Source organism: Alligator mississippiensis, chromosome 1, assembly GCF_030867095.1.
Source record: "Alligator mississippiensis isolate rAllMis1 chromosome 1, rAllMis1, whole genome shotgun sequence".
In the NCBI taxonomy this organism is placed as follows: domain Eukaryota; kingdom Metazoa; phylum Chordata; order Crocodylia; family Alligatoridae; genus Alligator; species Alligator mississippiensis.
The window spans coordinates 414,809,490-414,831,126 of record NC_081824.1 but is presented as its reverse complement, the minus strand read 5'-3'; the positions used below and the strand labels follow the sequence as shown (position 1 = coordinate 414,831,126).

Genomic DNA, 21,637 nt, shown 5'->3' with positions numbered 1-21,637 from the left:
GGATTTAATAGCAGCCTTCAACTACCTGAAGGGTAGTTCAAAAGAGGATGAAGCTGGACTGTTTTCAGTGATGACAGATGACAAAACAAGGAGCAATGGTCTCATGTTGCAGCAAGGGAAGTTTAGGTTAGACATTAGGGATAATTTTCTCACTAGGAGGGTAGTAAAGCACTGGAACAGGTTGCCCAGAGAGGTGGTGGAATCTGCATCCTTAGAGGTTTTAAAAACCTGACTAGACAAAGCCTTGACTGGGATGATGTAGTTGGGGATGGTCCTGCTTTGAACAGGGGGTTGGAGTAGATGACCTCCTGAGATCCCTTCCAAGCCTAATTTTCTATGATTTCTATTTATATTTTTTAGTCATCCATTTTGATTACTTTTGACTTGAGAAGTTCAGTGTTGTAATAAGTGCACAAGAAACTCAGATATTATTTTTGATTGTAAAGGAAAGAGGTACATGTACGGTAGACTGTTCACATATTTTCAAATTTTTACTTCCCATGAAAAGAAAGATAATTTCTGAATGAGATGTTTTTACGTCTTTAATTTCATGACATCCCAGACACTTAGGAGAACAACAAATATTTTTATATTTTCCACGCTTATGCAAAGCACTTTACAAGAAAAAGAGAAAGACAGTGCCTTTGCTTCAAAGAGCTTACAATCTAATTTTAAATGTGTCATAATAAGAAAGAAGATGTCAATCAGTAGGGAAGGGATAGGGTAAGGAAGGCAAAGATTACATTAGTAAGATGATGTGATTAGTAAAATGATGATGTGCATTTCTGGTGATTCAGTTAAAAGCTTTTCTTTTGGATTAAGTAATGAATTAAGTTCTCATTAGCATTGCAGAAATTAGTCTAAAGCTGGAATTTGACTGATGAGAACGTTGTCAATTATTAGACCAGAACTGGGAGAACAATCTTTGTAAAGGGAAAGTATTTTTTAAAAAAGCAAGATGCTTGGCAAGGGAAATAGATACATGGGGAAAACTGAATGTTCCTGGAATTCTTAATAACTCTTGGAGTTCCATATAAACTAAAGTACATAGAATATTTACCTAGAAGTTGCCATATTAGATTAGGCCTTTCTCCAGTAGAAAGAGGTAGCTAGTCACGTTAGTCTGAAGTCAGGCAGCAGAAGGCAAGGTAAATATGCACCTTATAGATTAACTAAAGATATATAGAGAGCACAAGCTTTTGTGAAATCAAGTTAATTTCATCAGATGCTGTGACAGGACAGCACAGAGCAGTGTATAAAGTGGAGTTAGTGATTTGAATACAAAAGGTGGGAAAAGAGGAGGGAGAGGAAGTGGGGAGAGGGATACCGCTGAGAGACGCAAACAAGCAAAGAACTCACATGAACACTACAGAGCTTGTATATATATCTTCTTCAGTTAGTCTAAAAGGTGCATATCTACCCTGCCTCCTTTCTCCAGCAGCCACAAAACCTCACCTAGCTGTTGTGCAATTGTACACCAACATTTACAAACGCAGCCATTCCTTCCTGATCCCTACAGCTGCTCTAAAGCACTGAGTTTCAAGCAGCCCAATATCCAGGATTCCTGAGCCACAAGCTGCTTTGTTATGTTATCCCCTGCGTGCAGCACCTAACAGGACATGTCAGCAGAATGGGTTTTGTTTCATGCTTTAAGGAGTTAATTAATCATTCCCCTTCTGGAAGGTGCAGCTGTTGCCTAGCTTGAATTCTGCTGAACTGGAGTGTATTTGCCACAGTTCACCTCAAGGTGCATGCACCGTGGTGGCTCTTTTGTTAATGCTGACTGCCAGTGTGACCATGGAACAACCAGCATTGATTGTCCACCCTGCCTTCTACTTGACTTCAGACTAACATGGCTAATTCTGAGCTTCCTTCCACTGCATCTGAACAATTGAGCTTCACCCCAGGAAAGCATGGGCTACAGACATACACACAAACACTTTGGTTAGTGTATAGCAGAGGTAGGCAATTATTTGGGCCTGAGGGCCACTTAGGGAGTCCTGGTGAGCTGTCATGGCCTAGGTCAGCACTCCCTCCCCTGCCACCCCAAAACTCCCTAAGTGCCTCTGCCTTGGGGCCCAGTCTAGCAGCTGCACTGCCCCAGTCCCGCTGTGTACTTGGGGGTGGTGGGACTGGCTGCACACACCACAGGCCAAGCTGCCCCCTACCCCTGGACCAGGCAGGGGCAAGGGATCCGCCATGGACTGGATGGAATCTCTTGGTGGGTCGGATCTGGCCCGCGGGCTGTATTTCGCTCATCCGTGGTGTATAAGAAGCAAATTTACTCTGCCTTCTACTTGACTTCAGACAAACACAGCTAACTCTGTGCACCCTTTCACAGCATCTGATGAAATGAGCCTCAACTCTGAAAAGCTTGTGCTATGTATGAAGATGATATAGGGATATGTATTTCTAGGTGACTCAGTTACAAGTTCTTCTTTTGGTTTAAGCAATGAACTTATTTCTTGTGAGCATTGCCGAAATGAATCTAAAGGAGGAATTTGACTGATGAGAGCATTGTCAACTGGGAGAGCGCACACACATATATGTATATGTATAAATGTATGTCTGTGTGTGTGTGTATACACACACATGTATTTTCGCATGCATGTGTGTGTGTGTGTATACAGGACCCCAGATCCTGTTGTGCTCAACAATCACCTCTGTAGTATGGCTGGGACCAGCCTAACTGAGCCATTAGTTTGCCCTGGGACTCTGAAGGCAAAGAGAAGGCAGGGGAGATCTGCACCTTAGAGACTGACTGAGGTGTGTGTGTGTGTGTGTGTGTGTGTACCTATGCACACTTACATGTATATGTAACAAGGAAAGCATTGCCAACTGAGGTGTGTATGTGTGTGTGTGGATTAGGGTGCCCATCATAAAGGACAGTCCAGTTGTCCTCTGTCCTCTACTGAGACGAAACCTGATGCCTATATGCCCTCTATTTTTCTCTTTGAGAAAAAAATAGAGGACATAAAGGCATCAGGTTTCATATCAATGGAGCACAGAGTAGCAGAAAACCGGAATGTCCTCAATGATGGCCAACCCTAGTGTGGATACACACACACACGTGCGTATATATACGCATGTGTATACAAAGACATACACACGCGTGTATACATACATTCCATCCAGGAAGAGCACGCACCAACTGCTGAAGCTTCCTTAGCTTGACAAAGGGTTTTTGAACCCGAAAGCTCGCTTAATAACCATTCTCCAACCATTTGGGTTGGTCTAATAAAAGATATCAAATTCACCCAAGGAACCTTGTCTGCCTGTGTCCTTAGACCAACACGGCTACAACCTACACCCCTACATACACATGGGGTGTGTATATACTGGCACATACACACATAGGCGCCCACCCAGTTCACAAAGCTTTTCATTGCCAGAGCAAAGTAGCGCCTCAGCCGGGCTGAACCCGCCCCCTCGGCCTGCTGCGCACGACCGGATCAGTGTCTGAGTCAGCAGGCGGCGGGTGCCAGGCCCCACAGCCCGGCCCAGCCCCCCGGGCCCGGCTCCGCTCCTCTCAGGCCGGGGGAAGCGCACGCTGCAGCCAACCCGCCGCCGCCCGCCCCGCCCCGCCCCGCCCCGAGCTCCGGTGCCCTCTGCCCGCGCTCGAGTCCTCCGGCCGCCAGGGGGTGGCGCCGCACGCAGCCTCCTCCTTGTGGCGCGGCGCGGCCCAGCCCGGCGAGGCGCAGTCCAGCAAGCCCGGCCCGGCTGAGGGGGCGGCGATGGCGGCGTCAGTGTTGTGCTGCCTGCGCTGGTGCGGGGACGGCGGCACCGGGCACATCCCGCTGAAGGAGATGCCCGCGGTGCAGCTCGACACGCAGCGCATGGGTGCGTGGGCAGCGCCAGCGCCGCGGGGCGTCCCCCAGGGTCCCCGGCCCGGCCCTGAGCCGCGAGGACCCCGGGGAGCGGGTCTCTTCTGGACCCAGGGGCACAAAGCTCCCCGGGACTAGTCCCCAGCTGCGCGGGGAGAGCAGCAGAGCCGCTCGCTGGGTGGGAGCAGGCCTGTCTCTCAGCTCGGTTGCAGCTGCCTTCCCCCGAAGGGCAGAGCAGGAGGTGTGGTGGGGCCCAGCCACGAGGCGAGGGGAGAAATGCTCCCAACCCCAACGATGTTTTGGTGCTTTTTTTCCCCAGCAAGGATCCAGGAGGCACGTGGGGGCTCCCCTGGCTCTGGGAAGCAGAGGTCCAAAGGGAAGCCCTGGTGTAGGGTGGGAAGGAGAAAGTGGTGTCAGCGGTGTCCTTATTCAGGGGCTTGGAGGAGCTGCTTTCTGCATGGCTTACTTGACATTTGACCTCTTCTCTCCCTGTGCAGGAACGGACGTCGTCATTGTCAAAAGCGGCAGAAGAATATGCGGCACGGGGGGGTGTTTAGCCAACGCGCCTTTGCATCAGAATAAGAGCTATTTTGAATTTAAAATCCAGTCCACAGGTTAGTTGGTCACATTTTAAATTGCTTGAGACTTCAAAAGCTTAACTTGATTGGCATTTGATCTACGCCCACAAAAGGATGCCATCTCTGTATTGTCAGTGTAATAATACTAACTATATTGTACTTTGGAAATATCAAAGAATTGCGGGGGGGAGGGAGCGACAAAACAAGTGACCATCTTGTAAGGAAGGACATGTTGGGGTTTTTCCTTCTAATGTGCTTTTACTACTTAAAAAGAACGGCAAGTACATTTATTATAGAGTTGCAGATATTAAAGCATTCAAATTGCATGCTCTGTCTGTAGATGTAATATATATTTGAAATCATAATTTAGAGTTACTCTCTGCTAAATTAATGTTTATACACTCCTGAACATATAAAACACCATGTAGAGGCACCAGGCATATTTGTATTGCCTCCAGCTGTGCTAGGTAATGCCAGTATAAAAACATGTTCTGTTTGCTCCTGTTCCATGGGTGCCAAGTGCTGAAAAAATGTAATGCGGTAGCTGTTTGGTGTCTGCTTTGTACTATTATCAGTCCCAGCCATTCATATTGGCACCAATTGCCTCTCTAACGCCTGTTACATTGCATTTTTTTCACCACTTGGCATGCATGAGGTGGGAGTGAGTTTGGGGGGAGGACAGGACATATTTTCATGATGGTTACTCCTGAGCATGGTCAGAAGCAGTGTACACATGCCTTTAAGTGTTCTCTCTTTTTTTTTCTGGCACAGTTTGCTCACTAATATTTGCTGAAAATTGCCGCCCTGTAGTTGATGGGTTTTTTTAAATACGTGTCTAAATTCTCCTCAGTTTGAACATCTGTGTAGGTTGGGCCACTGAAGGAATGATTTTGTGCAATATGGAGCTTGCAGCTCCAGGAGAGATGGTTCTAAGCTCCTTTTGTTCCTTCTCAGTTCTGGGCTTCTCCAAGAGTTGATCAGTCCCAGTATAATTTAGAGAGCCTTGATCAGGCTGTGTTACACCAGCTTCTGCTGACTGCCATGTAAAGTGCAGCATGGCCGAGAAGCTCCATAGTGTGATGTACAGCAGCCCTACCTGCCCATATGCTCTCTACACGAGGGCTTGCAAAGGATCTCCAGAAGGCATTCTTTTAGCTATCTTCTGTCATTCTTGTGTCCTGGGAATCTTTACTTGGCTAGAACTGCCATCTAGCTCTTTTACCTGTCATAGCTAGGGACCAGAGTAAGGATCTTGCACTATGTCTTTTTGTATTGATCTCTAGTAAAAGAGAAACACTAGGAATCTGCTCTGTCTGAAAGGATATGTTTAAGTCTCTCGACATAGTGGATGTGATTGCTGATGCTTTTCAAACAAAATTGACCTATGAAATTGCTGGTTTTTATGGCACACTGAGGTATCTCAAAAGAATTTAGTAACAGTTTACTTAGTATGTCAATATTATGTTTTAAGGGATTTGGGGTATTGGCGTTGCAACCCAAAAAGCAAACTTGAATCAAATTCCACTTGGCCGAGATGTGCATAGTCTGGTGATGAGGAATGATGGAGCTCTCTACCACAACAACGAGGAGAAGAACAGGCTGCCAGCAAACAGCCTTCCACAGGAGGGTGATGTTGTAGTAAGTTTCTCACAGTTTGATATACAGTAAAGTCTGTTTAATTCACTACTCAAGGAGGAACACAAATATTGGAAAATTAGCCATTATTAACTAATAACTAGGAGTTAGTAAAGGGAGAGGAGCCCGATGGGTATTGGAGTAGTGGCCAGTATGGTGGCAAATTTTCCTGCAGGTAAAGTAACCAGTGTTTATGTAAACTGTCATTGTTCAAATTGCTCAGCACTATATTTCTGTGTTCTTCCGAAGTGGGATTTGTTAGCAATGACGTAAGTCTACAGGCAATAAAAAAGAAGCTTAGATGGCACATTGGGCTATCTTAGAGGTATGATTGGCTAGCATCAGGCCTCTTCTGACTTCCCAATCAAATGACCAGGGAAGACCCTTTTAGAACTGAGTTGACTGCAGACACTCTTGGCACAGCCCCAATGTGAGACTTGAACTCATGCCAGCGTGAGATGCCTTAAGTCAGGGGTGGGCAAAATATGGCCCGCAGGCCAGATCTGACCCACCAAGTGATTCTGTCTGGCCCGTTGCAGGTCCCTCAGCCCTGCCTAGCCCAGGTGTGAGGGGCAGCCCAGGCCATGGGGCATGTGGCCAGTCCTACCAACCTGGGTGCAGAGATGCTGCCTGGCACAGAGCACAACGTCCCATAACCCCACTCGTGGCTCTTGGGCACACTGGGAGCTGTAGTCTGTGGGGCTGGGCAAGGGTAGCATGGAGCCTGGACTCGGATTCCATTCCCAATAGCTCCCAGAACCGTGGTTCGTTCTGCTCTCTCACTTCTGGCTGTTTCTGCCAGTGTCTCTTGCTGCTGGACCTGGCCCCACTGCCTGGGTACCCTGACCTGTCCACCCCGGACACACTGCTGGGACACCACATGGAGCAGGAGAGCAGACAAGGTCTCTGTGGGGACCGGCCTTTGACCCCTGTGGGCAGGGCTACCTGGGTTGTGTGGATGGGGTAGGGCTGCAGGTGGGCAGGGAATGGGGGCTGAGGGCTTGGGATCATGGGGTGGTTCCAGCCTGGGGCTGGGGCAGAGCTGCAGTCCACTCCCCATATGTTCCTGTGATGGATGCTGGTTCCACAGGCAGCACTTCTGCCCCCTCCCTTCCCCCGGTCCTTTACAGCTCATTAAAACTCCTTAAGTGGCCCTCCAGCCCAAATAATTGCCACCCCTACCTTAACTGTTCTGCCACTACAGCCCTTTAAAGGGAATTGGGTTGATCTTTTCAAGAAAAATGGCACTACTGTTTCATTTCAGTCCCATTGTAGCTAGGGTTGCTCTATTTGTCTGTAAACCCAACTGATGACTCTCAAGCCATTTGAGATGGGTCTTCCCAGCTCAAGCAATGTTCCAGCATGCACTGCAGATATAAATGAAATTGTGCCAAGCTAAGCTTAAGATCTCTTTCCCATATACTTTGATAGAGAGGATGCCTCTTTTAGCATTGTGGGGAAAGTTATGACAAAGATTCATGGGATTGGAGGAATTATTTTTAGCTAAACTGGGGCAGAGTTTAAGGAAGAAAGAAGCAATTTGGCTGGGGTTGCAGAGAAAAAAAATTCTGGAAAGTCTAGCAAATAATTAAAGGAATTATAAATATGCATGTATGCCATATCCTTTCTCACCCCCTCCTCTCCCCCACACCCCAAAATATGACTGGTAGGTATCATAGGAAAGTAGGGCTGGAAGGGACCTTATGAGGTCATATTGTCCAGCCCAGCCAAGTGCCTTTCTATCTTTAACGTCATCCGGAATATTTGGAGGGGGCTCTGCTATCTTGCCATTTTTTTACATCCTGTCAGAAATATCTTTTCTGATATGCGTGGGAGCAATAGGATTTACACCATTTCTAAAACACCAGCTTTTTTGATTTGTTATCCTTTCTTCTGAGTGCTGCTGTTTGCAGTATGCATTTATTAAGGCTATTGCTAGATAATTACAAAGTTTTAATATCCCATTCTTAAAGGGATTTTTAGGAAAGCCATTGCCATTGTAGTCTCTTCAAATCTCTCTCTACCTGTGTAGTTTGGGGTTCTGAAGCTAAAACACAGAAAGGTTACTAAGTAACAAGTATTTTACTAACTCCCACACCTTCATGCATACTGTATAACTGTCTTTTTACTTTGTTTGCCACAAAAATGAGTTTCTAAGTTTGTACTGAATAATGAGGCACATTGCCAGTTTCAGCCACGCCAAAAGCAGAGGCAGATCCTTTCTGTGTTTTAATTTCTTCTCTGTAATGTGCATGTTTTTTGTACCGCATATCAAATGATCATCTGTCGTTGTTGGCACAGAGCATGGATTACAAGAGGGGTTTTTTAATATGGTCTATCATCCGTGAAGGTAGCTGAGCATGTCATTTTTTTTTAACGAATTCTTTTATTAATTCAGTTTATTTCTTTGATAATTACCAGTTAGCACTTAGCAAATTTGTTTACTATTCAAAGCTATTAGAATTGCTCACAGCATCTCAGAAAATACCATGCAAATTCAATACAGAACTTTTGTTGATTAATTGCAGTTGGTCAAGTGAGTTGCATGCTGTCGATGGTGTTTCCTGATTCAGTGATTGTACAACAACCTCTGGCATTTGCAAGTGAAAGTATCATTGTTTAATTATCAATGGTTAAGTGAGTTCTTTGAAAGAAGCCTTGGCTAATGTCACTGTGCTTGAAATTCTCTGCTGTTAGCTAGTTAAGATAAACCGGTAAAAATGGATACTTGAAGCAATTTTGTGCATATAAGCTTGATGGTGATCATGCATTAATAGTCTCTATTTTGCTTTATAGGGTATTACATATGACCATGTAGAATTAAATGTATATTTAAATGGAAAAAATATGCATTGTCCAGCTTCAGGAATCAGAGGGACTGTATATCCTGTTGTTTATGGTAAGTCAGGGTTTTTCATATTGTTTCACAATGTGGTCATCATGGCTGCCTATACACATGCTCAGGAGTGGAGAGGGGCATTTTACTTAGAGCGGTTCCCAGATAGTTATTCTAATTAAAACACCACAGTACCATGTGTATTAAACCTCCACACATTTAAAAATGGAACTGGGGATGCTTCAACTAAAGCTCATTCAACAAGCTTTAGTTAAAGTACCGCAGCAGCCATTTTTAAATCCTTGGGGGCTTATACACATGATGCTGCAGCAATGCTACAGCATTCTAATTAGAACGTGGAGCAGACTCGATTCAAGTTTGTTCCAACGCGGAACACACTTATAGACACCCCATGTGAATAACAGTAGTATTGTCTCTTGAAAAACCCATCCCTTCTCTTTCAACATGTCAATCCAGTTGCTATCAAATAGTATCCTGTGGGAACTAAAGCAGTTCATTACATGGGAGGGTTAGTGTTAGGAAAGTATCTTGGGAACTTTTTAGCTGCTTTTAATGTTGCTTAGCAACTGGAAACAAGGACCCAAGTTGTATGTGGACCACCACTGAAGGATGCACAGGCCACAAATTGAGGTGTTACTGGAGTTTAGTTAAACCTTGCTGTATAAATGTACTGTCAAGTCAATGAGTACAGATGAAGTTAAACAAGGACATTCTTAACCCACTAGTTCAAGTTCTCTCTGAAGCATGTATTTATACCTCTTTAGGGACACATGCTTGATAAGTACAGAAATCCCTTAATTTTTTTAATGTCTATATTTTTATTTTTTATAGAAATATTATCTTTAAATGAGATAGCAGTACTTTTCATCTTTCAATTTATTGCAGCTATAAAAAAGTGATATCCAACACTATAGGAGTTGCTTCACCACTTGAAATGTAGCCATTTTTTAAGTGAATCATAGAAATTGTTTTGACAGCATATATCAACACAACAGTTTTGAACAGGAAGCAAATACCATGTCCAGTTATGTACTTCATAGGCAATTTCAGAGACTATTTATGAATTATGGAAGTTGGGATTTGGCCAAGAACTATTAACAACCCATTCCAGTAAAACTCCATGGTATTGCAACTCCCCGATAGCTAGGAATTCCATTTAACATCTCCTCTGAAAGACAGTAACTCCTTTGCATGGTGCACACCATACTTAAGAAGTGGCTGTAAAATAAAAGAGAAGAGTGCCACTCAGTGGATTCCTACAGCTACTACTGCCTATAGCATTTAGGGTGGAAATATTTTTTGTAAGTACTGACCTAAGCCAAACTCATTAACTTGTGAGATGTGGTATGACTCATTTCATTAAATATTTCATAATGAATTGTTGGAACATTCCTGCAGCTACTCAGGAACAATATCTGTTAAGAATGTGTCTAAGCAGGAATCAGATGGTCTAGATTTTCTTTGGTGGCTTTGAGTGCTGTAAATTCGTTGACCACTTTATTCCCTTCAAGATGGTTATTCCCTTCCAGATGGTTTTATTCCATTCAAGAGCGTATATTGTCTTGTGATATATTATTTTACCACTTGGTGGCACTGTTAAAAATGCAGTAACACACATACAAAAAAAACATGTTTTCCCCCATTTTTATTCGTGTTACCATCATGTTCTTAGAATTGTAACTAGAAAATAACTCCCTGGTGTAAAGTGGGAGAATAGACTTTGTGGAGTAGCTAACTATTTCCTCTTTCCCGTGTTTTAGAAGTAAATATACATAGCACAGTGGAGAGGATTTAGGTAGTAGAATATGTTTCTTAAAACAACTCTCTACTTGTTGCATCATAGGTTTGGGATCCTCGCTTATTTTATGTCTTTTAACATCACCCAGAGAGTGGTGGTTGATGGAAGTCAATCATCGTGGTGCCCTGTGACCAGTGGGGTCCCCCAGGTCTCTGTCCTTGGGTCTATACTATTTAATATCTTCATTAATGATGTGGACATTGGTATCAGAAGCGGACTGGCCAAGTTTGCTGATAACCCCAAACTCTGGGGTAAAGCTTCCACAACTGAAGACAGGAGGGTGATCCAGGCTGACCTTGATAGGCTTGAGAAATGGGCAGATGAGAACCTGATGGTGTTTAACACTGAAAAATGCAAGGTTCTCCACCTTGGGAAGAAAAACCTGCAACATCCTTATAGTCTCGTCAGTGCTACCCTGGCTAGCACTATGGAAGAAAGGGACTTGGGGGTCATGATTGACCACAAGATGAATATGAGCCTGCAATGTGATACTGCTGCTTGTAAAGCAAGCAAAACGCTTGCTTGCATCCACAGATGCTTCTCAAGTAAATCCCAGGACATCATCTTCCTGTTGTACTCGGCCTTGGTGAGGCCGCAGCTGGAGTACTGCGTCCAGTTTTGGGCTCCACAATTCAAAAAGGATGTGGAGAAGCTTGAGAGGGTCCAGAGGAGAGCCATGCACATGATCAGAGGTCAGGAAAGCAGGCCTTGTGAAGAGAGGCTGAGAGCCATGGGACTCTTCAGCCTGGAAAAGCGCAGGCTCAGGGATGATCTGGTGGCCACCTATAAGTTAATCGGGGGTGCTTACCCGGATCTGGGGGAATGCCTGTTCAGCAGAGCGCCCCAAAGGATGACAAGGTCAAATGGTCATAAACTCCTCCATGACCGTTTCAGGCTGGACATAAGGAAGAACTTGTTTAGTGTCTGAGCCCCCAAGATTTGGAAAAGATTGTTTCATAGTTTTATATTTGGTAGGGTCCGACCCCCTGCCATGGCAGGAAAGAGTACCAGGGTAAAACGACCCCGGCAAGGTGTTCATCTAGCCTCTTAAAGACCCCCAGGGTAGGAGCCAGCACCACTTCTCTTGGAAGTTGGTTCCAGATCCTAGCTGCCCTGACCGTGAAGTAGCGCCTCCTGATATCTAGTCTGAATCTACCTTCTGCCAGCTTGTGACCGTTATTTCTAGTCACTCCTGGTAGTGCTTGGGGGAGCAGGGACTCCCCCAATGCCTGCTGGTCCTCCCTGACTAGTTTGTAAACGGCCACTAGATCCCCACCTAGCCTTCCCTTGTGGAGGCTGAACAGGTTCAGGTCCCTTAGCCTCTCCTTGTAGGGCTTGCCATGCTGACCCCTGATCATGAAGGTGGCCCTCCTCTGGACCGTCTCCATGTTGTCCACATCCCTCCTGAAGTGCAGCGGCCAGAACTGGACACAGTACTCCAACTACAGCCTGACCAGTGTCATATAGAGGGGGAGGATCACCTTGGACCTGCTTGAGATGCATCTGTGGATGCATGACAAGGTACAGCTGGCCTTCCTGACCACGTCCCCACACTGTCGGCCCATGTTCATTTTGGCATCAGTAATGACTCCAAGATCCTTTTCTGCCTGTGCACTGACGAGAAGGGAGTTCCCCAGCCTGTAGGTATGCTGCTGGTTCTTCTTCCCCAGGTGCAGTACCTTGCACTTGTCAGTGTTGAAACCCATCCTGTTCTCATCCACCCACCCCTGTAACCTGTCTAGGTCCGATTGCAGCCTATTCCTCCCTTCTAGCGCGCCCACTTCTCCCCACATCTTAGTGTCATCTGCGAATTTGGACAGGGTGCTTTTTACCCCCTCGTCTAAGTCGCTGATGAAGATGTTGAACAGTGCAGGCCCAAGGACTGAGCCCTGCAGAACCCCACTGCCTGCATCCCTCCAGGTCAAATAAGACCCGTCCACCACCACTCTCTGGGTGCAGCCCTCCAGGCAGTTAGCGACCCATTTGACTATGTAGGTGTCGACACCACAGTCTCCTAGTTTTTTTAATGAGAAAGGGGTATGAAACAGTGTCAAAGGCCTTCCTAAAGTCCAGAAAGACTACATCCACTGCTACACCTGTGTCTAAGGATTTTGTGACCTGGTCATAGAAGGCCGCGAGGTTGGTCTGACAGGACCTGCCTGTAATGAACCCATGTTGGTTGCCCCTAAGCATAATCTGCCCTGCTGGCCCCTGGTGGACATGCGCCAGGATAATTCTCTCAAAAAGCTTACCCAGGATCGAGGTAAAACTGACTGGCCTATAGTTTCCTGGGTCTTCCTTCCTCCCTTTTTGAAAATGGGAACCACATTGGCCCTTTTCCAGTCCTCTGGCACCATGCCAGAGCACCATGAGTGCTCGTAAAGCTGTGCCAGGGGTCCTGCAATGACCTCTGCTAATTCCCTTAGTACTCTGGGGTGGAGATCGTCAGGACCAGCTGATTTAAATACATCCAGTCCCTCCAGAAGTTCCCTGACTAGGTCCTCACTGACCCTAGGCCTGGGTGCACCTCCCCTGGGTCCTATGTGGGTCCTGGTGGTGGGGGAGACCCAGTCCCTGCTCAGAAAAATGGAAGCAAAGAAAGAGCTTTGCTCTTGCAGAGGCCCCATGTTACCTGGTACCTTCTTTTTACCCGCTATATATTTAAAAAAGGACTTCTTATTGTCCTTGATCCGGGTAGCTAGTCCCAGTTCCATCTCCGCCTTGGCCTTCCTGACCACCCCCTTACAGCCCCAAGCAACAGAGGTATAGTCCTCCCTGGTGATGGCCCCTCCCTTCCATTGGGTATACGCCTCCTTTTTAGCTAGGAGACGTTCCCTTTTGCTTTTGATGAGCCATGGGGGCTTTTGCACTCTCTTGCCCCCTTTGATCCGTGTTGGGATTACCTCCCTTTGGGCTTGGAAGATTGTCTTCTTAAGGAACGACCGCTCTTCTTGGACACCCGACTCCTCTCCCCTCCGGGACCTCAATGCCTCCCCGACTGTGCTCCTTACCTCATTGAAATCTGCCCTCGTGAAGTCCAGGGCTGCTGCCTTGCTGCAGGCCTTTGCCACCTTGCGCTGGATGGTTAATTCCAGCAGGCGATGATCACTGTTGCCCAGGTGGTCGAGCACCCACAGACCCTTCGCCATTGCCGCTGGAGGTGGTTCAAGCACCTACTCTGAATGCCTTCAAAAGATATCTGGACGTTTATCTTGCTGGGATCCTATGATCCTTGCTGACTTCTTGCCCCTGGGGCAGGGGGCTGGACTCAATGATCTTCCGAGGTCCCTTGTAGCCCTAATGTCTATGAAATCTTCGGCTCTGTTTTCTACTCCATATTCCAGCCTGGTAGAGCCTGTACCTGAGTGTGAGGTGATGTTTATGCCATATCTCCCTCTTTTTGTCATCATCCTTTAGGAGTTGACGTAAAATGCAGAAAGTCTTGTGAGAATTAGATAGATTAATTTATTGTTGTAACATCTGATGATTTGCAAATTGGGCTTGTTGACATTTCCATGATATAAATTAGAAATGGTAGAATATATAACTGAATGTTACTTGTTCCTAAGCATGGGAAAGGATTTACATGTTGGGAAATAAGTTTCTTAATTATTTAACTTAGTTAGTGGTTAACATCAGAAAATTAGAGATTTTTTTAAAAGAAACTCATTATAGAGAGAAAGTGTGGTCACTTTTATTTTTTGTTTTAACTGAAGATGCACCAAATCAACTTCAGAGTTCTTTTTCTCCAGAAGGCACTTGTATATAAATAGCAAGACAAGAGAGCACAGTGTTCTGGTGAACTCATATAGGGCTGCTATGAAGGAAAATAAGTATCTTACTATCAGAATGTTTAATTTCTCCACCGAAGTAGTGTGTTGAAGTTTTTTGCTTTGATACAGTACTGCTATCATATATCAAGCGTGGCTTAGAAGAATGTTTCTTCAAGTGGTACATTAAAAGTCTTGCTTTTGTAACTGGTAATGCTACACTATATATATCTCAGTTCACCAAAGCAGCACATAAAAGCATTGCTTTAGTTAATGAGCTCCCTGCCTTTCCACTATAATCTGATTTTAAGGTTAACAACAACAACCTGGAATTAGGCAGAAAGTCTCATTTGTGGGAGTCATATTATTTTGAAAAATGAATTTATTGCTAAATTGCTTATGCCTAAATATAAGTCAGGGGCCTGTCACCATAGCATGAACAGATAGTGTGGTACCAACTAGTATAGACAGATGAAAACCCTTCAGACCTCCCACAAGATCAAGGGAAAAGGAAGCATGTGATAAAGGTGATGGTTCATTTTCATATTCATAGATAGTTAGGGGCTGGAAGGGACCTTGCAGATAATCAGGTCCAGCCCCTCTGCTCTAGGCAGGAAGACAATTGGGGTCAAGTGATCCCAGCGAGGTGACTACCCAGTCTCTTCTTGAAAACCTCCAGGGTAGGTGACTGCATCATTTATGTCCATCCACTACTGCTGAAGAGCTGTAGATTTCCAAAACATTGAAATAATCTAAAAATTGAGGAGTCTTTTCTTAAAACATGCTAGCACTTCCAGTGACATCCAGTGGCAAAATCCTCACTGATTCAGTGGGGTTGTTTGCAAACTAAAGTGAATGGTAGAAAAGAAACATGATTGAGTCTTATCAGATATATTGTCAGCTGTTCTGCAGGTCAGCCAAGGAAACTTTATTAAATAATCTTTGCTTTGTGGATGTTACTGAGAGTGGATCTAAGAGATTATAGGAAAGCAGTTGCACCCATCTTTGGCTGTCTAGTGCATGCACAGCTCTCTGAGCTTAACAGCTTGTCAGCATGGCTTCTTCCAGAGCCACTGCTTTGGGATGGCTCTGGAACCCAGGGGGTAAATTTGGCAATGTCCAAAGGAGGGGGGACAAGGAAATGAGAGGGCTTTACCATCTGAGTTCTGGAGCTGTGCCAAAATAATGGCTCTAGCAGGAGCCATACTGATATTCTGGTAAGCACAGAAAGCTCATTGCACATGTACTGCACAACCAATTGGTGATGTGACCATCCCTCCTGGATCCACTCGTAGATGTTACTGATACTTTAGATCAGGAGTAGGCAATGCTTTTAGCTGGAGTGCTGAAAAAACCACAGTGTCTACCTTAGAAGGTGCCAGAGTGCCGACATGTCGGAGCCCGGAGCAGCTTTTTGCAGCCGGCCCACTGAGCCTGGTCTGCTTGCAGCAAGGCTTGCAGCGTCCCAGCTGCCTGCTGGGAGCAGCCTGGGCTCCATGGCTGGCAGCAGCTGCTTAGAGCCTGGGCTGGCGGTGGTGTGCCAAACAAAATGGCCTTGCATGCCATGCTCAGCATGCGTGCCAGGGGTTGCTGACCTCTGCTTTAGATGATACCTTTTATGTTTCAGTCATAATTTGTGTATACATTCATAAAATTAATATATCATCTTAACAGATGTCTTTCTCTAAATATTTTCCCTTTGTCTCTGTCCTGCAGTTGATGACAGTGCTATTTTGGATTGTCAGTTCAGCGAATTCTATCACACTCCACCACCAGGGTTTGAAAAGATACTCTTTGAACAGCAGATCTTCTGAAGGTCTTCGTACTGAAAGTTTGCACCCTGCACTGTTAGAGAGCATTTGCTATCTTAAATAAAGCTTCACATTATCTGTAGGAAACACATCTGTATTTTTAGTAAGTACTGTTATAGTTGTCAGCAGAACCAGTATGTTACCTGCAACACCAGAGAATTGTTGCAAATGCTAGTTTTGTTTTCTTTTTACAATGTTTTGTGACGTGAGAAAGTGTTTGGGAGCAACTTTTTTCTGATTTGTTTGTTGTAACTGGAAACCAAGGGGCAAAAGTGAAACAGTATTAAATGAACTTTTGAATTCAATTTGTGCTTTGTAAAACAAATGATTCTTATACATGAAAGCTTGGGTTTGTAGTTCTGTTGTGATTTTTTTTCCAGTCCCTTTCTAGCTACAAGTTACGTAATTTGTCAAAAAAACCCAACACTGTGCTAATAGTCTCTCATTTTGGATTGCAGTGTCCTTGTTGAACACAATGACTAATGGTATGACTACGTAACTGGCAGCTAGAATTTTTTTTGAAACAGGTAATTTACCCATTTTTGGTTCTTTTAAACAGCTAAGTTTCATAATTTATATAATTTTCCTTGCTATTCATTTGCTTTGAATATGACAAGTAATAGAACACATTTTAATAATAGAGCAAGTGTTATTTTGTTGACTGTTTAAAAACAGCCCTGGACACTAGAAGATGTATTTATAAAGACCATCATGCTGTGTTTCTGTGGTGGTAGAATAGGTACAGATTGATTAAGATTAATGTATACAGTGGCAGACAAAGTGTGTTGGATATTATGATGAAGCTTTACATCAAAACTGTAAATCAGATTATTCTTTTATGGAATATTTTATTTAAATGGTTTTTTTCTGAAGCTAGGAATAAAATGGTTGAGAGGCTGTTCTGAAATATGATGACTATAAAGATGAAAGTTCAGATGGCTTTTTCTCTTGTCATGTATTCAGTGTACTTTCTAATAATTTTTTGTAAAGAAAATCTTTCTACAGTATCCTGATGTGTATGTTTTTAAGAATTTGAAATAAGGTTTTCTGGCTGTCCATTTGGTGAATGCATTTGTGTGACTGAGTGAGTACTTTACCTCTTAGTTAAATATTTAACAGCTTCTTTTATTTTGAAGTTTTCAAATACAAACATTTTTCTCTAAACCTTTAATTTCCTAACTTTTTCTATCTGTTTAAAGGGTCTTTCTGCCCTCAAGTGCCTGAGCTTTCTTTTTTCCTGAACCCTTTTTTTCCTCAAGCGCCTGAGTTCTCCCAATACCTAAACTGAAGTGATAGCAGATGATTGCATAAAGCAGAACTCAACCTGCAGGGTAGGTCAGCTCTTCAGTAGTATACTATAAAATTAGGAGCATTTGTTCTGCAGGGGTTGGAGTGAAAACAGGTAAGGTCTTCTCCTGAAACTTACGTTCTATATATCAGGTGAAGCAAGTACAGTGCTTCTGTAATCAAATTTGTCAACTTTTGAAACTAAAAAAAAAAAAAGTCTGAGTTTTTAAGGTGGTGAAGAGGTTGTATGTGAAATGGAAAGGCATGGATCCTCTTTCTATAATGACATATCTTGAATACTATCTCAAGCAATAGCTCAAAGGAGTAAGAAGATGAGGTTATTTTGTATGGAATGAAACAATTTATTTTTCCTTTTCCCAAGAAACATTTTTAGAAATTCTGATCACTATATCAGACTTAAGAGAGCAAACAACTTAGTGTTTAATATGTTAGCGGATATTTAATAATCAACCAACAAGCTGTTTTCCCTGAGTCTACAGAATCAAACAGGGAATTTAGATCTTATTTGAAAGCACAAAGGCAGTTGTCTTCAAAATGATAAGTTCTATTTTTAAAATGTTTCAGTAAATATAAGTATTTATATTTGTTGTTGGTTTAACAGCTGATTTAAAGAGCTTACCCTTGCAGTTGAAAACATTGTTAGTTTCCCAGTATTTTAAATGGGCAAAGAATTATCTATCCTGCTGTCTTCTATTGCAAAGTATTTAACAGTTCATCTCATTGCAGACACAAAGTGAGAGACATTCCAGTACATTGTGAGGTAATGTAGATAAATGAGTGATTACACTTAATTTGCATGTATTTATCAAGATGTGGACTGCACTTTTCACCTCAAAATGACAATTTCACTCTGAGTATTTAACAAAAGTGGAGAGGAGTTATGTTAATCACACTTTATAGGTGAGGAAATTGAGGAATAGGATCACAGGAAAGTATGGCTGGAAGGGACCTTACAAGGTCATCTAATGCAGCCTGCTGCTCAGGGAAGGATTATCCCTATTTAAACCATCCCAGTTAAGAATCTGTCTAACCTGTTCTTGAAAATTTCCAGAGATGGAGATTCCACAACTTCTGTAGGTGTAGCCTGTGTCTGCTGTCATTGTCAGAAAAAATCCACCTAATCTCCAACCTAAATTGCCTGTGCTGCAGCTTGAGTCCATTGTTCCTAGTCCTGTCTCCTATAGCTCCAGAAGACAGTATATATCCATCCTTTTCTATAATAACCCTTCAGGTATTGGGAGACTGTTATAAAATCCTTGGTCTTTTCTTCTCCAACCTAAGTAAACCTAATTCTTTCAACCTTTCCTCATTTATGCTTCGTAGGCCTCTAATCGTGTCTGCTACTCTCCTACTGAACTCTTTCCAGTTTGTCCACATCCTTCTTGATATATATAGGGCCCAAAACTGGACACATTGCTCTTGCTAAGGCCTCACCAGTGCTAAAAGAAGCAGAGGAATCCCTTCTTCTGATTTAAAAGTGACACTCTTGTTAATATAACCCTGTATGCTGTTGGCTTTTTTTTTTCCAAACAGAATACCTTGTTGTCTCATACCATATCTATTTGAATATAAGACACCCTGGCTATAAATGACCCCCTCCAATTAGATTCTATATATGGAAAATTATAAATTTGTTGTAATTTTCCAGGTATAGAACATAATTATTGGAGGTTTGCCTTGTATTTTCCCCCTCTCCACTACTACAGCATGGAAAACAAATCGGGGGGGGGGGATCAGGTGGCCCCCTTGCCCTCTGCCTCCCCCCCACCCTACGACTTCTTCCCCCTGCAGCCTCTTCTCCCCCTCACTGTCAGACCCTCCCTGAACACATGGAAGGGAGAAGTAAATTTAAAAACACTGACCTTGAAATAAATATACCTGGAGTAATTTGCATATAGTACCCATAGACTTCATTCATCCAGAATTGATGCTCTTCTGAAACTGCTGCAAGTTTTAGCACAAGTACTCCAGAAACACACTTTTAAGCAACATGTTTGTACCTACTTATAGTATAAACTAGACTTGATATTAGTCCAAAGCCAAAAGGTTCGTGATTTAGCATAGATGTCAGCAGGCTGGGCCCCATTAGTCAACAGCATTTTGAACTGGTGACCCCACAGCTCACCACTGCTCAGTATATTTGTGTGTTCCAGATATGATCCTCTTTCCTCACACAACACAAAAAGGATCTATGTACTAATTAGCCCTCACTCATCACGAACTGGGTGTTTTTGTCACGGGTCTTGGCTCCTCCAAAAATGTATATGCAGAGGAAGCGTGGGGTAACCTGGTTCAGCTCCAATTTATGAAGGGCAGGGCCACACCAATCATATACATAGGGACCTGCTGAGTTCGTGATTGTGTGATTTTCATGGAAACCGTAAATTCTGGCAGGTTCCGTGAAAAATGGTGGGCTCCATGAAATCGGGCAAGCTTTGTGATTTGGGTAGGTTTGATGGAAAATAAAAACTTGTGAAAAAAGAATGCGGGCTCCTTCTGAGCATCCAACAGTCCTCGGCTGCTGCGGCCCGGGCACACAGCCTGTCGGAGGAGGGAGAGGGGCTCCCAGCAAGATAGCTGCTGCCCTTTTGCCACTGACTGGCTGAAAGGGCTGCCTGTCCTGTCCTGCTCCTCTCCCCCAAGCAACAGCCAGGGTTGCGGCTGCATGATGGACAGCCCTCACAACTAATCAGCAGTGAGGGCTGGGGCCATATGATGCACAGCCCTCACAGCCATTTAGTGGGGAGGGATGGGGCCACTGTGGACCCCTCAGCTAATCAGAAGCGTGAGGGGGGCTACCATGCTCAGCCCACGAAAATGGCTGTCAGCCCTGGGATCTGTCTGTGAAATCAGCCAGCTGCCTCCTAAAGTTAGGTAGGCCCCTGCATATACAGCAGGCTGACAGAGGGGGCAACAGAGGGATTCTGGATGAACTGGTTGGGGCCTCGTTTGATGATGTGTGCTAGATGTTCAAGACTGATGAAGAAACAGGAATAGTTGGAAATGGGAAGGAAAGATGCAAGCTTAACTGTTGCAATGAAAAGGAAGTCGAAATGTATGCAGTATAGTGGTTCACTATGACTTGTTTTATAGTCATGCTCAGTGTTGGCTGCATTTTTTCAGCTTCATAGTTGGTTTCCATTACTGAGCATGTGCTGCTTTTGGCAGCAGTTTACTGCTAGATGATGTATTTAATGAGGTTTCCTTGTACGTGAACGTAAGACAACAAGGGGCTTTTTCCTCATGCTGATTAGGGGAAAAAGCCTTGTCTTGTATTCAAATATGTAAATACCATATTTTGCTTATGGTTTATTATAACCCCCAGGTCTTTCTCTGCAGTACTACAGCCTAGCCCAGTTATTCCCCAATCTGTATGCAGTTATTCTATCCTTTTTTAATTTCATCTGATTAATTGCAGACCATTTCTCTGGTCTCTCCAGGTCATTTTGGATCCTAGCCTTACCCCCCAGAGTATTTGCAGTTCCACCCAACATGGTGGTGTCTGCAAATTTGCTAAGTGTGCACTTGATCCCTTCATCCAAATAATTAATGAAGATATTAAACGATACCAGACTCAGGACAGACCCTGGGGGACCCCCACTTGATACCCTCCCACCTAGATATTGAGCCAGTGATGACTAGTCATTGAGCACAATGAACCAACCAGTTATGTATCCACCTCAGTATTTTTGTCTGGTAGTCTGTATTTCCTTAGCTGTTAAAGAAAGTGGGAGACTGTCAAAAGCCGTGCTAAAGACAAGGTATAGTACATCCATTGCTCTTTCCCTCCATCCATAGAGCCCGTCACCTTATCATAGAAGGAAATCAGGTTGGTCAGGCATGACTTGCTCTTGGTGAATCCATGTAGGCTGTTCCTGATCACCTTGTTTTCCTTTAGGTGTTTCACAATGGATTCTTTGAGGACCATGATCTTTCCAGATATCAAGGTCAGGTTGACCGGCTTGTAATTCTCCAGGTCCTCCCCTTCCCTTTCTTTAAGATGGGCACTGTATTTGTCATTTTCCAATTATCTGGGACTTCACATGACCTCCATGA

General features: G+C 44.1%; 1 protein-coding gene across 1 annotated transcript; it reads left to right on the top strand.

The window, feature by feature from the left end:
- Positions 1 to 3,653: 3,653 nt before the first annotated feature.
- SPRYD7 (SPRY domain containing 7) lies at positions 3,654 to 17,207 on the top strand. The gene is made up of 5 exons (XM_006268327.4): positions 3,654 to 3,840; positions 4,322 to 4,438; positions 5,874 to 6,040; positions 8,834 to 8,936; positions 16,179 to 17,207. Exons 1-5 carry the CDS (start codon positions 3,735 to 3,737, stop codon positions 16,274 to 16,276), a joined length of 591 nt encoding a protein of 196 aa, XP_006268389.1. The 5' UTR covers positions 3,654 to 3,734; the 3' UTR covers positions 16,277 to 17,207.
- The last annotated feature ends 4,430 nt before the right edge of the window (positions 17,208 to 21,637 follow it).

Excerpts from the sequence above, each read along its gene's own strand:
- SPRYD7 (XM_006268327.4), top strand. The coding sequence starts at position 3,735 with ATGGCGGCGTCAGTGTTGTGCTGCCTGCGCTGGTGCGGGGACGGCGGC. Across the intron at positions 3,841-4,321 it reads GCTCGACACGCAGCGCATGG|GAACGGACGTCGTCATTGTC; the intron begins GTGCGTGGGCAG and ends CTCCCTGTGCAG. Across the intron at positions 8,937-16,178 it reads TGTATATCCTGTTGTTTATG|TTGATGACAGTGCTATTTTG; the intron begins GTAAGTCAGGGT and ends TCTGTCCTGCAG.